General features: G+C 37.7%; 1 protein-coding gene across 1 annotated transcript in view; it reads right to left on the bottom strand.

Moving 5' to 3' along the window:
* Nucleotides 1-2,002: 2,002 nt before the first annotated feature.
* The window catches only part of LOC124789598 (cytoplasmic dynein 2 light intermediate chain 1), an 84,522-nt gene continuing 67,474 nt past the window's right edge, over nt 2,003-19,050 (bottom strand). The window contains exons 7-9 of the mRNA XM_047257008.1: nt 17,425-17,581; nt 2,959-3,051; nt 2,003-2,870 (exon numbers count right to left, since the gene is read on the bottom strand). Of these exons, the coding sequence (XP_047112964.1) occupies nt 2,814-2,870; nt 2,959-3,051; nt 17,425-17,581 (307 nt within the window). The 3' untranslated portion in view covers nt 2,003-2,813. The remainder of the gene's footprint in view (nt 2,871-2,958; nt 3,052-17,424; nt 17,582-19,050) is intronic.

Genomic DNA, 19,050 nt, shown 5'->3' with positions numbered 1-19,050 from the left:
CATCAATTCCTGCTGACTACATATATTATAGTTGTTATTTAACCTTTACTGTTATTTCCCTCCTTATATTTCTAATAAACACTGGTAAGTTACAGGTGTTGATTTTGTTTCCTATTGGCTGCTGATTTGTGTTGAAATTACTTTGTGTGCACTGAAGTTTTAGCTATTCTAGCGAAGTAGCTGTTGAATTTGCTCTCTTGGTGCCTATAAGAGAAATTTTTGTCAAAGTCTCACTCGACTGTTTCTTGAGTTCTTGTCATATACACAGAATTCACATTGATATGGGACACCTCGCAAGATCAATAAAGTCCATACTAATAAACTTGAAAGAAACAGTACAACCACAACATAACATATCAATAAATTTTTATTTAATTCCTATGAATCTGATCTGTTGCTGGTTGCCACATTTGTACACAATGCTATTTATGTAGTGACTTAAGGTGCAAGTGTAATAAGCCTGTACTTAATAAATGTTATCATTTACTCTTCTCAGCTTGTAAAGAACACGCATATGCTAAGTTACGGAGTTGTGTTCTTGCATGAATAAAAGAATGTCATAATATTATCTGTGTGGAATAATCATATATGAATATGTTCATACATATAAAATGAACATTTATATATGATTTCAGCATTTTAAGTTTTGTGAAGTGCAACCTTAATTGCTTGAAGAGAAACTATTATACAACAAAGTCTGAAAAAGACTCAGTGATCAAAAGTAAATAATCATACGCAAAATAAAATGAAACCAATAAAATTGCAGATTTCACTAAGAAGCTAATTAAAATAAGTCAGACCCACACAATAGATAAGTTGCTGCTGCGTAATATGTTGTCATGACCACTGAGTGCAATAAAAAGTGCAGTCAATTTGTAGTGGCATTGAAACAAATTTAAATAAGAATCTTTTCATTTCATTGATAATAAATAAAAGTAGTTGGAGAAAGAAGAGATGTGGACCAAATTCATTTTTATTGACGTGTATGTAAGAAAACTTAAGGTTAGACTCTGGCTTCAGTGATTATTGGGGGTGTTGAAGTGCACAAAGCAGAAAATAAAACATTTGATTAATGGGTGATAAACAAGTGTGATAGAAAAAAAAGAGAAAGTAAATGTAAATGTACACACACATAAGATACCTAGATGAATACATACAAAAATCCAACAATATGAATACATTAATGGCCCTGCAGACTGCTGCAGTGGTACACTTAATGTCAGAACAATTGCATGTCTTTTTGGTAACTGAGCATGGTAGGACAGTGCTAAGTGGGAAGACTATCATTCATGAGTACAGCGGTTCAAAGTTCTAACCTGTTATCCACATTTATGTTGCCATGATTTCCCTATATACCTTAGAATAAATTCCAGGATGGTTCCTTTGAAGGGGCGTGGCCAATTTACTTTCCTATCTTCCACAATTCGAGCTTGCACTCTAGCTTTAATGAACTTTTTATCAAAGGGACATATGGTTAATCTTCTTTCTTTTTTTACCTTTGTGGTCTTCAAAAAATTTACATTGTCACTTGTTTACAATGGTGTAAGCTTTACTTCAATAAATTTCTTCAAACACTCAGTAAACATAACTTATTCATGTGAGAGTTTGTAATTTTAATAATAAAATGTTGTGAAATGGTAATTGTGTCACAGTTATCAAACACATCTATAAACAAATAGTTCAGGCATACAGCTCTTGATACAAGTATAGAGGATACAAAGCAAGGTTTGGATATAAAAGCAGCAGAAAGGTTGATCATGTATTTTGACAAATCTGGGGCATATTTTCCCAATATCTCAATTATTGTCCTCTTTCAGGAAGAGAACATCAGAGTTAATGTTTCTTTTCTTGTGTCTATAAGACAACTCCTGGTGTCTTATTGTGAGTATATGCATTTTTACATTCACGTAATACTGGAAGGTTTAATATTTTTAATTCTTGGTTATACTATACAAATGTTTCATATATTTTTAACTGTGGTTTTATTTAATTTTGACTTTTGTGATACAGAATGATTTTTGATAAAAAAAAGTTATATCTTTCTGCTGAAATTTAAGTAGAGCAGGAAGTGACATGAAACATCCATGCACTGCACTGATTAATGAATTACAAATCTCTATTTCATTTGTGTGTGACAATTTTAACTTAATAAAAAGACAGATGGCCTCAACAGTACTTATTTTCAAGACGTACAAGTCCCAATACACACAACAAAACCACAGAAAAACTAATTGAAACAGTACTCTTAGTTCTGCATCATGAGTTCCTTCTTCAGTAGAGGAAAGAAAAACTCACTGGGGATGATTGGAAATGGTGGGAGGGTGGCATGTCATTCAGAACACAGGTTAAGACTCACACTGAGTACATTGTGAAGGTTGGAGAACTATTTTCACTTATTTTGTCCAGGTTTTACTGAGATGCATCTGCTGAAAGTAAGTACAGGCCATCCCACTGTGTCATTGTGAATTTATCTACCTTCAACTTTTCTTTTATACAATTAGTTTTAATTTTAATATCAACTACAATTTTTCCTCTCTAATCTCTGTGGGCATATATTCACACACATTTTACCTGTACCTAATTTCCTCATGTTTTATAATCTTAGCAGTACTATGACCAGTGTTAATTTCTTGAACCATCACACATATTAGTACTTTTTCCATGGGATCCTACTGGACTGAAATCCAACAAAGCTTGGAAGATCAATACTGACGCAGCTAAGAGAACATATTATCTCATCTTAGAACCACCTGGAGCTACTTCACTCTTGCACCCAGCCTGTAATACCGTCTTCAACTGCACCTGTTTTTTTATTAGTTTTGTTGGTGTTGTTGTCTTTTCTCAGCTTCCTGGCGGTATCGTTCAAGCTCCTAACAAAAAATAAAAATGTTTGTAACAGAGACATAACAGATGAAATGAGACAATAATAAACCAAAATGTATTTGGCAAAAAACTTACTTCATCTTTCTGTGCCCTTAATGAATCTATCAATGGTTCACGAAAGTTGAGATCCTTGGCAGGATCATCTGGAATAGCATTAGTTTCTGCCTCCTGTAATAAGAATCAAAGAAGTAGATGAAAATCTTGAAAGACCATTGCTTTTCTCAGAAACTGGGACTAAAATGAAGTACAACAGAGATAATATAAAATTATGGAACAGAATTCATGAGCAGTACATAGCTGCAGGAGGCAAAAACATTCATACTGTCACACAGAAGTAAATGACACTGTGATGGCCTTTCGCCACATAGCTGTCTTAGCAGTTTTGTACGTCCCTAGCTCATAACAGCCATTGTTAAGGTAAAGAGTTTCTGCCTTCTTGTGTTACTTCCATCTCAAGCTTTCAATCCTGCCATGTGACCAGATACCAGCACACTATGGTCGCTGGCTACAAGTAGAAAACAATAGTTCAGTCAACGTGAGACTTCCGCTGACCTAGCTTCGACCAGTTTCTATCTTCTCCTCAGGGTGTCAACACTGCTTCCTGCTCCACGCTCACACTGTTAGGGGCATGCCATGTGGCAACACGAACAGTGAAGCTTTCAGAGATACCCGTGTCATGCCATCTCTACCCCTGCTATGCAGCTGGGTCTGTATTGGTTTTTCATGCTGCATTTTCTGCGAAAGACTGTTAATTTATGCCTTATGTTGGATTATCATTGTGCTGGTGAAACTTGGGATGAGACTGCCACCTTGCTTGGCATCGACATTTTCTACTGTGCTGCACCATTTTCCAGCACCACCCATGCTAGCGAGTGACTTTGTTCAGAACTTATGAATTGCAAGACTATTTTGTATGTTTTTCACTGTAGTTGCATAATCAGTAATTAGATGTGTTCCTCAAACAAGTGTGAGCATTTTTCTTGTGCTGTGTCCACCATGCTCTGCTCTACTATTCGGTAATTGAGTAATAAGTTAGGTGAGGAAACATTCCATAACACTTTCCCAGCATTTGGAACTGCAGGATAAGAGTAACACATCTGTTGTGAGGATTAAGGGGAGGCAAAGATCTCCATTACATACATGTGTTCCTTTCTTAGAATTCCTAGTCTCATGATATTTAAAAAAATAGTATTTGTTGTAGCCTTGGTAGCCTGTAGACAAACAGTTTTTTTCCTATCCTTCCATATTATTCTTCCTGGAGGCGAATATTTGTGAGAAGAATTATAAGATGATAAAAACTAGAAACTCCAAATACAAATCCAACAACACAAGCACACAGTGATTAAATCAACCACTAAAGTGGTTTAGAGTTTGGTATTTTTTTTCTTTTGAAGAAACTCTAAAAGCTGGCAGCGTACAACAGATGGCAGCATACAACAACGAGCAGGAAGACAGGAATTCACACAAACACTGTCTGGTTTCCAACTGGTAACTGGACCCCACGTTAAGCAATACAGTGGCTTGGCTTACACTCATGCATAGTCTTCCAAGAGCATTGTCAAAACACGAGCTACATGTTTCTCTGGTGCCCGTTGGGACTACCAACAGATGGGGTTTCACTAGGCATGGCCTACACCTAAACAGGACTGGGAAGGGAAGATTGGTACAGCTGATTCATGAAAGTGTAGGGGGTGGATCTTGGGCCACACATGGTCAAATACCTGTTGTCATATGTAGGAAAAGTAGGCCTTTTTTTAGGATAAATCCAAACAACAGAATCCCCTGCCTAAAGAGTATCTCCAGCACTTTAAAAAATACTGAAACAATCACTCACAAGACAGATTTTAACACCTCAAATATCACATATACCAGATGTCACAAAGAAAAACAAACCATTGGAAAGAGTAACATGGGGCATTTCACAGACTTGACAATCCTCCATCAAAACATGCAATCTATAAAAAATAAAATACAACTATTAGAAGTTGAGCTGCAATCTTTGAACTGCACAGTAGTTTGTATTACTGAGCACTGGTGTAGATACACAGAAATCCAACAGGTAGTATTATCACTGTATGAAAAGGCAGACTCTTACTGCAGAACTACTTCAAGGGGTGGAGAATCATGCATTTATATCAGAAAAGGAACACAGTTCAAATCAAGACGTGACCTCATTACCGTAAGTGAAGACAAACACTTCGAAATATCAGCTATTGAATTAACAGAGCTTGATATCACCAACAAATTAATCATTTTGTGTGTGTATAGATCTCCCAGTGGTAGTGTGGACACTTTTTTCAATAAGTTAACAGAAGTTCTAGATAAAGTTTCAAGTACAAAGGTCAACATAATTCTGTGTGGGGGCATTAACATCAACACTAACATCATAAATGAATCCAGCAGCACCCTCATAAATATAATTCAAAGTTTTGGCATGTCCCTATTAGTCAATAGTGCAACAAGGGTTACCACAACGACTTCATCAGTAACTGACCATGTGGTCACAAATATGGATGGGGAAAAATGTGATGTAGCTGTAAAATATCTCATACTATCAGACCATTTCTGTCAAATAACAAAAGTAAAGTCAGGCATAGAATCATTCCCTAAACTACAAGCCTACAAACGACATCTATCAGAAATCAAAATAAAAGATTTTTCAAAACAACTAGAAAAACAAAGCTGGGATAAAGTGTATTAGGAAACCAATGTGAATATGAAAGTCTCTAAACTCTCCATACTTTTTAAATTGAACTTTGAAAAGGCGTTTCCAAAAGTATGCTTGTCTGTATCAACATCTCACAAAAACAGGTGGATAACAGCAGGTATTAAGAAGTCCTCCGAAACACTGAAACACCTAAGTTCCATGAAAAAGGTTCGCAATGATCCAGAATTCTTAAATTTCTATCATAGATACAAAAAGATCTACAGGAAGGTGCTGATTGCAGCAAAAAAAAAAGGTCATTTAATGACAAAATAATATATAATGCAGAGAATAAAAGCAAAGCAGTATGGGATGTTATAAAAAAGGAAACTGGGAGAGGTAAACAAACAAAGAATAACATACTTGTAAGGGAGGGAGATAAAGTAAAAAATGATCCACAACACTTTGCAAACTATGTAAACGAGCATTCTTCAAGTATTGCAGAGAAGTTACAGCAAAAATTCCCCCAAACACATATAACACCTGTAAATAATGTTGCACTAAATACAATGATGTTACTTCCAACCACAGAGAATGAAGTCGGTAAAACTGTTCAAAAACTAAAAAATAAAAAGTCAGTAGGCTTAGATGAAGTACCATTGTGTGTAATGAAACAATGCATAGGTATTATACAAGGCCCCTTAACAAATATAATAAATGATTCCTTCACTTCAGGGACATTTCCAGAGCAGTTAGAACAGGTAAGAGTTGTACCTTTGCTTAAGAAAGGTAATGCAGAACACATACAAAATTACTGGCCGATTTCCCTGTTGTCACCATTCTCAAAAATAATAGAAGCAATTATGAAGGACAGATTAATGAATTACCTGAATAAATACAATCTTTTAAGCGAATCACAGTTTGGTTTCCGAAGTGGCAAAAATAGAGTCAGCCATAGTAGAATTCACAAAAGTTGTACTTGATGCTCTTGATAAAGATGAGTGTGTCACAGGCATATTTTTGGATCTTTCTAAGCTGTTTGATACTGTTGACCACAAATTCTATTAAATAAATTAGAAGCATTAGGAATAATAGGGGTAGCTAATCACTGGTTTCGACAATACCTAACAGATAGGGTACAAAGAGTAGAGATAACACATACTTCAAATAGATCTAAACATTTAGTAAAACACTTATCAGAGCCAAAATACATTAATATAGGGCCTCTGCAAGGTAACACATTAGGACCAATACTGTTCCTGATATACATCAATGACTTTCGCAGTAGTGTTACTCATGGTGAAAAAAATCCTCTTTGCTGATGACAGCAATATTATAGAAAACAAGATAACTCCTTGCCGAGAAAGCAAATGAAACTCTCAAGGGAGTTTATGGTTGGTCAATAAGTAATAAAGTGACATTGAACATAAAGAAAACTAATGCCATGAATTTCAGTTTTAAGAGGAGAAATGACAATGTTAAATTAAATGTAGATGGAAGCTCTATAGACTGTTTAACAAACACAAAATTTCTAGGAAAGAATATTGATCCTCAGTTGAAGTGGTGTGAACACACAAAGGTACTGGCAAACAGAATGTCATCAGCATGTTACGCCCTTAGAATTCTATCATCAGTGTGTAACATGCAGTGTCTTTTAGTTACATACTATTCATATGTACACTCAATTCTTAGCTATGGCATTCTTTTTTGGGGAACAAATGCACAAAATATCAACACAATTTTCAAACTCCAGAAAAGAGCTGTTGTTGTTGTGGTCTTCAGTCCTGAGACTGGTTTGATGCAGCTCTCCATGCTACTCTATCTTGTGCAAGTTTCTTCATCTCCCAGTACCTACTACAACCTATATCCTTCTGAATCTGTTTAGTGTATTCATCTCTTGGTCTCCCTCTATGATTTTTACCCTCCACGCTGCCCTCCAATGCTAAATTGGTGATCCCTTGATGCCTCAGAACATGTCCTACCAACCAATCCCTTCTTCTAGTCAAGTTGTGCCACAAACTTCTCTTCTCCCCAATCCTATTCAATACCTCCTCATTAGTTATATGATCTACCTATCTAATCTTCAGCATTCTTCTGTAGCACCACATTTCGAAAGCTTCTATTCTCTTCTTGTCCAAACTAGTTATCGTCCATGTTTCACTTCCATACATGGCTACGCTCCATACAAATACTTTCAGAAACGACTTCCTGACACTTAAATCAATACTCGATGTTAACAAATTTCTCTTCTTCAGAAACGCTTTCCTTGCCACTGCCAGTCTACTTTGACCATCATCAGTTATTTCGCTCATCAAATAGCAAAACTCCTTTACTACTTTAAGTGTCTCATTTCCTAATCTAATTCCCTCAGCATCACCCGACTTAATTCGACTACATTCCATTATCCTCATTTTGCTTTTGTTGATGTTCATCTTATACCCTCCTTTCATGACACTGTCCATTCTGTTCAACTGCTCTTCCAAGTCCTTTGCTGTCTCCGACAGAATTACAATGTCATCGGCGAACCTCAAAGTTTTTATTTCTTCTCCATGAATTTTAATACCAACTCCGAATTTTTCTTTTGTTTCCTTCACTGCTTGCTCAATATACAGATTGAATAACATCAGGGATAGGCTACAACCCTGTCTCACTCCCTTCCCAATCACTGCTTCCCTTTCGTGCCCCTCGACCCTCATAACTGGCATCTGGTTTCTGTACAAATTGTAAATAGCCTTTCGTGCCCTGTATTTTACCCCTGCCACCTTCAGAATTTGAAAGAGTGTATTCCAGTCACCACTGTAAAAAGCTTTCTCTAAGTCTAGAAATACTAGAAATGTAGGTTTGCCTTTCCTTAATCTAGCTTCTAAGATAAGTCGTAGGGTCAAAATTGCCTCACGTGTTGCAATATTTCTATGGAATCCAAACTTATCTTCCCCAAGGTCAGCTTCTACCAGTTTTTCCATTCGTCTGTAGAGAATACGTGTTAGTATTTTTCATCCGTGACTTATTAAACTGATTGTTCGGTAATCTTCACACCTGCTTTCTTTGGGATCGGAATTATTATATTCTTCTTGAAGTCTGAGGGTATTTTGCCTGTCTCACACATCTTGCTCACCAGATGGTAAAGTTTTGTCAGGATTGGCTCTCCCAAGGCCGTCAGTAGTTCTAATGGAATGTTGTCTACTCCCGGGGCCTTGTTTCCACTCAGATCTTTCAGTGCTCTGTCAAACTCTTCACGCAGTATCGTATCTCCCATTTCATCTTCATCTACATCCTCTTCCATTTCCATAATATTGTTCTCAAGTACATTGCCCTTGTATAGGCCCTCTATATACTCCCTCCACCTTTCTGCTTTCCCTTCTTTGCTTAGAACTGGGTTTCCATCTGAGCTCTTGATATTCATACAAGTGGTTCTCTTTTCTCCAAAGCTCTCTTTGATTTTCCTGTAGGCAGTATCTATCTTACCCCTAGTGAGATAACCCTCTACATCCTTACATTTGTCCTCCAGCCATCCCTGCTTAGCCATTTTGCACTTCCTGTCGATCTCATTTTTTAGGCGTTTGTATTCCTTTATGCCTGCTTCATTTACTGCATTTTTATAATTTCTCCTTTCATCAATTAAATTCAGTATTTCTTCTGTTACTCAAGGATTTCTACTAGCCCTTGTCTTTTTACCTACTAGGTCCTCTGCTGTCTTCACTACTTCATCTCTCAAAGCTACCCATTCTTCTTCTACTGTATTTCTTTCCCCCATTCCTGTCAATTGTTCTCTCATGCTCTCCCTGAAACTCTGTACAACCTCTGGTTCTTTCAGTTTATCCAGGTCCCATCTTCTTAAATTCCCACCTTTTTGCAGTTTCTTCAGTTTTAATCTACAGTTCATAACCAATAGATTGTGATCAGAGTCCACATATGCCCCTGGAAATGTCTTACAATTTAAAACCTGGTTCCTAAATCTCTGTCTTACCATTATGTAATCTATCTGAAACCTGTCAGTATCTCCAGTCTTCTTCCATGTATACAACCTTCTTTTATGATTCTTGAACCAAGTGTTAGCTATGATTAAGTTTTGCTCTGTGCATAATTCTATCAGGCGGCTTCCTCTTTCATTTCTTAGCCCCAATCCATATTCACCTACTACGTTTCCTTCTCTCCCTTTTCCTACTACCGAATTGCAGTCACCCATGACTATTAAATTTTTGTCTCCCTTCACTATCTGAATAATTTCTTTTATTTCATCATACATTTCTTCAATTTCTTCGTCATCTGCAGAGCTAGTTGGCATATAAACTTGTACTACTGTAGTAGCTGTGGGCTTCTTGTCTGTCTTGGCCACAATGATGCATTCACTATGCTGTTTGTAGTAGCTTACCCGCGCTCCTATTTTTTTTATTCATTATTAAACCGACTCCTGCATTACCCCTATTTCATTTTGTATTTATAACCCTGTATTCACCTGACCAGAAGTCTTGTTCCTGCTGCCATTGAACTTCACTAATTCCCACTATATCTAACTTTAACCTATCCATTTCCCTTTTTAAATTTTCTAACCTACCTGCCCGGTTAAGGGATCTGACATTCCATGCTCCGATCTGTAGAACGCCAGAAAAGAGCTATAAGAATAATAACCAAAAATGCTAGTCGAGCTCATTGTAAAGATCTCTTTAAAATACTGGGGATTTTAACTGCTCCATGTGAATACATTTACGTCAGTTGTACACATCAAAAATAACATTGGTAATTAATGCACACACAGCTCTGTCCATGAACATGCAACAAGAGATAGACTCAACTTACATTTACCAAGAAAAAATAAATATAAAACTCAAAACAGCATTTTCTACCAAGGAATAAAACTGTACAATAAATTTCCAAAAGAGATTAAAGAAATTGCAAAAATACACTTATTTAAAAAGGTAGCTACAAAGTACCTGTTATGCAATACACTTTATACATTGAAGGATTACTTAGCTAATACAGAGTAGGGGTTTGATAAAAAAGAGTTATACAAATAAATAATAATAATAATAATAATAATGATAATAAAATATCCAACATTCCACATAACACCTTCACTTGATGTTTTGTTCCTTCTTTTTTTTCCTTTCTAGAAATACTTACCCCCAAGCTATGTATGGCACAATACTAACACCTCTTCCTCTTTCTGAGCTCAACATTTCACTCATTATGGAGGGATGCTCACTCAGTTTTTCAGGATAGCAAATGGGAAGTTGCGGTACAGAAAATGGCCCAGAGATCACTAGTGTGTGTGTGTGTGTGTGTGTGTGTGTGTGTGTGTGTGTGTGTGTGTTGTGAGTGAATGTTATGAAACAATGTGTGTGCAGTGACTGATAGTGAGATATGAGTCAACAATGTGGCATTAAAATATTTAATAAGTTATTTGTAAAAAAAAGTATTGTATACCAGGAGTAAATCTAATGATTGTCTCTAACTAGAAGTCTGTAAACATATGTGTATATTAATTAGCTTATTTTAAATTGATCTAAATTTGTAAGTACTTTGACATGTCCTATATCCTTGTAAAAAGACATCTACGAATGAATAAAGCTGCTGATACAACTACTACCACCACTACTACTACTACTACTACTACTACAATACAGTGGCTTGGCTTACACTCATGCATAGTTTTCCAAGAGCATTATCAAAACCTGAGCTACATTTGTGGTTAGCCACTAAAGTATTAAAAGGAATTAAAGTTTCTGGTTATAAAGGTTCAGTTAAGATATGATTAATAAATGAAAGATATGATTAGTAAATTACCAGAAGCTTGATCTGACTAATGCAACTTTCAGGGTCTGTTAATGACGTCAGTTCTAGTTTCTGTAATTCTGGCTTTAGTAGTAGTACAACATCTTATTAAATCTACATCTATACTCTGCAAACCACTGTAAAGTGCTTGGCAGAGAGTACTTCCCATGTAGAGCTTATTATTGATCTTCCCTTTCCACTTACATATGAAGAGTGAAGGAATAGCTGCTTCAATTTTACTATACATTCTGTAATTAGTTTGACCTTGCCCTCATGGTCCCTATAGAGTGACACATTGAAAGTTGTAGTACATTCCTAGACCTGTCACTTAACAGTTTTTGTAACTCTTTAAGTAGGCTTAAAGGATAGTTGACAATTATGTTCAAATGTCTATCAGCTCAGGTTTTTCAGCATATCCATCACGCTCTCCCAAGGGTTAAACAAACCTCTGACCATACATGCTGTCTTTCTTTGCATACATTCAATATCCCCTGAGACTCATATTTGGAATAGGTTCCACACACTTGAACAAATTCTATATTATATTTGTAAGTAATCTTCTTTGCAGACTGATTTCATTTTTCCAGTATCATACCAATGAACCAAAGTCTGGCACCTGCACTTCTGATTCTATGTGATCGTTCCATTTCATATCCATAAAAAATGTTACAACCAGATATTTGTATGAGCTGACTGATGTCAACTGTGTCTTGCTGATATTGTAGTCATAGGATATTACATTTTTATTTCCTTTTTGTGAAGTTTACAATTTTGTATTTCTGAAGAATTAAAGTGAACTGTGTATCTTTGCACTACTTTGAAACCTTATCAATATCTCATTAAATATATGTGCAGATTTTTTTTCAGACAGAATCTCGTAATATATGGCTTCATCATTTGAAAAAATTCTCAGGTTGCTATTACTACTGTCTGTCAGGTTACTTACATAAAACATGCTATTAATACTGTCTGTCAGGTTACTTACATAAAACAAACAGCAAGGGTCTCGATGCACTTCACTGTGGCATGCTTCAAGTTACTTCTACATCTGTCAATGACTCCCCATCCAAGATAACATGCTGTGTCATACCCGGGAAGAAATCCTCAACTGAGCCACAAATTTTGTTTGTGAGCTTCATGATCACTGGTAAAAATACATAGGACCAAGCAACTAATTTGTACTCCTTGTTCAATGTGTCCCAATGAGTTTATTTGAAATGCAATAAGGAAATATGCTGTTTTTTTCTAGCTGCAAGTAGAATATCTGTATCAGGTTTTCAGTGCTTCAGGGGTCCACCCCAATCTGCATCATGTAGAGGCTACATAAAACCTATCGGCCCCCAGAGATGCGAAACAGCTCAAATCCATCTTAGGTCCACTGAACTATTACGGAAAATTCATTCCTCATGTGGCAGCTACCATCAAACCACTACCTCAGCTCCTTTTCAAGAATGTTAAGGGACAATTACAGCTTGGGGGCTGTTCTTTCTCACAAAGACAGAGTTGAGTCATATGAAAACCAACTTTCCTTACATGTATGTGAATACCCCATTAGATTTCCAAGATGTTAAGGTCGGCACAGCAAAATGAAATTCAGTTTGAAAAGGAAGATACAGCTATCATTTTTGCAGTGAAGAAATTTCACAATTATGTGTAAGGATGTCAATTTATTCTGTTAACATGTCGTGAGCCTTTGTTAGCACTGTTCAATGCTCATGCCCAATGCCTGCAGAAATGGGCACCATCCCTCCCAGGGAATCACTATGACACCTGGTATTGGTCCACAGCACAACAAGCCATTGTGGACACCCTATAACATCTCTCAGTAGGTCACAACACCGAGTCTGATGCTGCTCCTGAAGTCTACTTTCATACTGATGCAGAAGCCAAGGCACCAGTGGCCAGCTTACCCCTTGACACCGCAGTCACTGGAGGACCCAGTCCTTTGAGAAGTCACACAATTGGTGGAGAATGGTTGGCCGGGGGATCACAAGACTCCTGAACATCCTGATGTTGAGACCTATTGGTATCACCAATGTGAGTTGTTCATTCACAGTGGTGTCCTTTTGATCCAAGGAGATAATAGCCACACATAGTGGCCATTCCGCAAGTGCTCCAACAATTTTGACATTACTTCATGGTCATTGTGGTATGATTCTCATCAAAAAGCAAAGATATAGAATACACGGTTGCAGCGTGCAAAAAAGTCAAAGCAAGCAGGCAGCACTTTCTTTCTTGGCCTGACATGACATACCTGCAGTGTTTCATTCATCTAGATTTCGCAGGACCCTTTCTGTACTACCCTTGTTTGATCAAGACAGATGCCAGCAGCAATTTTCCACATGTTTCACAGATGCACTCAACATCATCAATGTGCAGAAAACAGCACAACCTTGTACCACCTCACTTCCAACAGAGTGGCAGAGACATTTGTCCACACTTTTAAAACTCAACTGGTGAAGCTGCACCAACATCATGATCTCAAAAGAGTGCTCAACCATTTCTTGTCTCCTACTGCTCCTCTCCACAGGATGAATCCAGCCCAGCTGAAAAACTTAATGGTCAGTTGCATCAAACACAACTGTCTATTATACTCCAACCACTCCCCCACTCCCCCCCCCCCCACCCCTTTGTTGATGGACTACATTTTCTAAGCACTCTCCCAATGAATCTCAACCTGGTACCCGCCTTACCAACAATTAATTTTATATGATCATTCCACTTCAAATCGTTCCGCACGCATACTCCCAGATATTTTACAGAAGTAACTGCTACCAGTGTTTGTTCCACTATCATATAATCATACAATAAAGGATCCTTCTTTCTATGTATTCGCAATACATTACATTTGTCTATGTTAAGGGTCAGTTGCCACTCCCTGCACCAAGTGCCTATCCGCTGCAGATATTCCTGCATTTCGCTACAATTTTCTAATGCTGCAACTTCTCTGTATACTACAGCATCATCCGTGAAAAGCCGCATGGAACTTCCGACACTATCTACTAGGTCATTTATATATATTGTGAAAAGCAATGGTCCCATAACACTCCCCTGTGGCACGCCAGAGGTTACTTTAACGTCTGTAGACATCTCTCCATTGATAACAACATGCTGTGTTCTGTTTGCTAAAAACTCTTCAATCCAGCCACACAGCTGGTCTGATATTCCGTAGGCTCTCACTTTGTTTATCAGGCGACAGTGCGGAACTGTATCGAACGCCTTCCGAAAGTCAAGAAAAATAGCATCTCCTGGGAGCCTGTATCTAATATTTTCTGGGTCTCATGAACAAATAAAGCGAGTTGGGTCTCACACGATCGCTGTTTCCGGAATCCATGTTGATTCCTACATAGTAGATTCTGGGTTTCCAAAAACGACATGATACTCGAGCAAAAAACATGTTTTAAAATTCTACAACAGATCGACATCAGAGATATAGGTCTATAGTTTTGCGCATATGCTCGACGACCCTTCTTGAATACTGGGACTATCTGTGCTCTTTTCCAATCATTTGGAACCCTCCGTTCCTCTAGAGACTTGCGATACACGGCTGTTAGAAGGGGGGCAAGTTCTTTCGCGTACTCTGTGTAGAATCGAATTGGTATCCCGTCAGGTCCAGTGGACTTTCCTCTATTGCGTGATTCCAGTTGCTTTTCTATTCCTTGGACACTTATTTCGATGTCAGCCATTTTTTCGTTTGTGCGAGGATTTAGAGAAGGAACTGCAGTGCGGTCTTCCTCTGTGAAACAGCTTTGGAAAAAGGTGTTTAGTATTTCAGCTTTACGCGTGTCATCCTCTGTTTCAATGCCATCATCATCCCGTAGTGTCTGGATATGCTGTTTCGAGCCACTTACTGATTTAACGTAAGACCAGAACTTCCTAGGATTTTCTGTCAAGTCGGTACATAGAATTTTACTTTCGAATTCACTGAACGCTTCACGCAGAGCCCTCCTTATGCTAACTTTGACATCGTTTAGCTTCTGTTTGTCTGAGAGGTTTTGGCAGCGTTTAAACTTGGAGTGGAGCTCTCTTTGCTTTCGCAGTAGTTTCATAACTTTGTTGTTGTACCACGGTGGGTTTTTCCCGTCCCTCACAGTTTTACTCGGCATGTACCTGTCTAAAACGCATTTTACGATTGCCTTGAACTTTTTCCATAAACACTCAACATTGTCAGTGTCGGAACAGAAATTTTCGTTTTGATCTGTTTGGTAGTCTGAAATCTGCCTTCTATTACTCTTGCTAAAGAGATAAACCTTCCTCCCTTTTTTTATATTCCTATTAACTTCCATATTCAGGGATGCTGCAACGGCCTTATGATCACTGATTCCCTGTTCTGTACATACAGAGTCGAAAAGTTCGGGTCTGTTTGTTATCAGTAGGTCCAAGATGTAATCTCCACGAGTTGGTTCTCTGTTTAATTGCTCGAGGTAATTTTCGGATAGTGCACTCAGTATAATGTCACTCGATGCTCTGTCCCTACCACCCGTCCTAAACATCTGAGTGTCCCAGTCTATATCTGGTAAATTGAAATCTCCACCTAAGACTATAACATGCTGAGAAAATTTATGTGAAATGTATTCCAAATTTTCTCTCAGTTGTTCTGCCACTAATGCTGCTGAGTCGGGAGGTCGGTAAAAGGAGCCAATTATTAACCTAGTTCGGTTGTTGAGTGTAACCTCCACCCATAATAATTCACAGGAACTATCCACTTCTACTTCACTACAGGATAAACTACTAATAACAGCGACGAACACTCCACCACCGGTTGCATGCAATCTATCCTTTCTAAACACAGTCTGTAACTTTGTAAAAATTTTGGCAGAATTTATCTCTGGCTTAAGCCAGCTTTCTGTACCTATAACGATTTCAGCTTCGGTGCTTTCTATCAGCGCTTGAAGTTCTGGTACTTTACCAATGCAGCTTCGACAGTTGACAATTACAATACCGATTGCTGCTTGGTCCCCGCATGTCCTGACTTTGCCCCGCACCTGTTGAGGCTGTTGCCCTTTCTGTACTTGCCCAAGGCCATCTAACCTAAAAAACCGCCCAGCCCACGCCACACAACCCCTGCTACCCGTGTAGCCGCTTGTTGCGTGTAGTGGACTCCTGACCTATCCAGCGGAACCCGAAACCCCACCAACCTATGGCGCAAGTCGAGGAATCTGCAGCCCACACGGTCGCAGAACCGTCTCAGCCTCTGATTCAGACCCTCCACTTGGCTCTGTACCAAAGGTCCGCAGTCAGTCCTGTCGACGATGCTGCAGATGGTGAGCTCTGCTTTCATCCCACTAGCGAGACTGGCAGTCTTCACCAAATCAGATAGCCGCCGGAAGCCAGAGAGGATTTCCTCCGATCCATAGCGACACACATCATTGGTGCCGACATGAGCGACCACCTGCAGATGGGTGCACCCTGTACCCTGTCCTGCACATATTCTTCAATGTTGAGTTGTGTTCATACTATTTAATATTCCACAAATAATTTTCTTTTACTGAAACTTCTTTTCTGAGTATTTCTACCAAAGATTCTTCCAAACCAGCATTAAGTTTCATGTTCACAATTTGTTGATGGTTACAGTCCGGTAAACCACATTCACACAACAGATTTATCATATTTAAATTCACCAAACATGACAGATGAGCCCACAAAGTACCACTGGGCACATTCAAACAACTTTTATCACTGTTTTTGCGCACACTATAGTTTAAGTTAGTTAGATTTGGAAATTTAACAGAGTAATTTACTACTATGTCTACATGCAACATCCTCTTGAAATTTTTGTACAACCTTTGGATTGTCTGTCATGTGATAGTGTCATATCTACTTACTGTGGAATTCATGATATAAGTATAAAAAATGAAACTGAGGTGCTGTATTACATTACTTCCCATAGAGCTATGAGTATGAAAGTATATACAATTTTTTCTCTGTACCTAACACAAGATAGTTTGGTATCTATTATTTGTATTTAACTCTTATTCAGGTAACAATATCTAAATGTGAGCTAACATGATGCATGCACATACATTCTCACCTATCACACTGCTCTCTCTCTCTCTCTCTCTCTCTCTCACACACACACACACACACACACACACACACACACACACACACAATGTGATCTATACCTGTGGAAAGTGAGTTGTGAAGCTGTGTTTCCATCTCTCCAGAGCTGAACCAGCCCCTTTCTGAGGGAGTGAGCCAAACCCTCTTCCTATTTGCTCCATTGAATCCGATCCAGCAGGTATCAATAATGGGTTATTATAATCTTGTGAAATGCCTTTTCTGTAAAATAATTACATCCAAAGATAATACAATATTAACTTCAGGTTTATAATAGTTGCTACATGATTTTTATATCTGAGGATATATTATCAAATACAATGGACAAAAATGTAAATTAACTGTGTATTTGTGACTAAAGCATCTTTTCATAAATATCTGGAATAAAAGTACTGCAGTAAGAAGGGTTAAACCACAGATGGAAAAACCACTCATCAAATCTCAAGTTTTTGCAACTTATAAAGCATCAGGGGGAAAAGGGAATAGATAAAATCTAAAGAAAACAAGTAAATCCTTGATTGAGTGAAGATCATGCCAATGCTGTATTGGGAGAAACAAATGCTAAATGATAAGAAAAATAAAGAATAATAAATTCTAAAGGAGTTACTTAGATGAAATAGAACCACCAACAACCTGCGGGTAGTTTGACTATTCATCACTGTGAAAAAAAAAAAGAACACAGAAGAAATCACAGGATTCAGAAGGAGAGGGTTCATTTGTGATTTGGCTGTATTTAACCAAAGACACTCTGGAATTTTGGATCTGAGCACATTTTCATCAATTTTCATCAATGGTCTCGTTAAACTCATAAATATCTGTGACTATGGCAATCTTGTGTCTGCTACATCATATGTGATGCATTTGCCTTGAATTTAGATGTGTCTTACATTTCTAGCATCTTAAGAAATAAACGAGCAAGAATTTATGCTCTAAATGCCATTACCAATTCAGATCCCTGTTTCATGCTTAAAAACTGATAGTACATTTACTTTTCTAGCAATCAGGCCAAATGAACAGGTGACATCTAATTCTGTCAGCAGCAGGAAGAGCTTTTAATACCCTTCACTGATGCTGCAACTGTCAAGGAAGTAATTAATTTATCAGAGATGTGACTAAAATAATTTCACTATCTACGGAAGTTTAAAAATAATGCCCCCATTACTGGTAATTAATTTATCAGAGATGTGACTAAAATAATTTCACTATCTACGGAAGTTTAAAAATAATGCCCCCATTACTGGTAAGAGGGTGGTTAAAATAAAATTCTGGGATTATAAAATTGTACAGCTCAAAAGATAAACAATCACCAACATATCATTTACTGTATCATTCAAAAACGTATAAAGTTTTCTATCTATTGTCATACATTTGATGTGAGCACCATTAATAGTTCCAGAAAAGTCCAGAAAACATAGTCAGTGTTGAGTGAAGCAACTTTGGAAAATAGTATTTCAGTTGCAGCTACGATTTCATATTGTATGTAGTTAACATCAGTAATTTGTTCACTGTAAACATTATATCTGATACATTTCCTAGAAGAAATGTCTAGAAGTTTAAGCTTTATGCTTTGTAGAAGCCACAGGATTGCATCACCTCATCCAATCCGTGAGTTACAGAGCTTCACACTTGAGACACACACACACACACACACACACACACACACACACACACACACTCTTAGGAAGAAATCC

This window comes from Schistocerca piceifrons, chromosome 3 (assembly GCF_021461385.2).
Source record: "Schistocerca piceifrons isolate TAMUIC-IGC-003096 chromosome 3, iqSchPice1.1, whole genome shotgun sequence".
NCBI classification, from domain to species: Eukaryota; Metazoa; Arthropoda; class Insecta; order Orthoptera; family Acrididae; genus Schistocerca; species Schistocerca piceifrons.
Note: the sequence above shows the minus strand (reverse complement) of the source record. Positions and strands in the feature narration are given on the sequence as shown.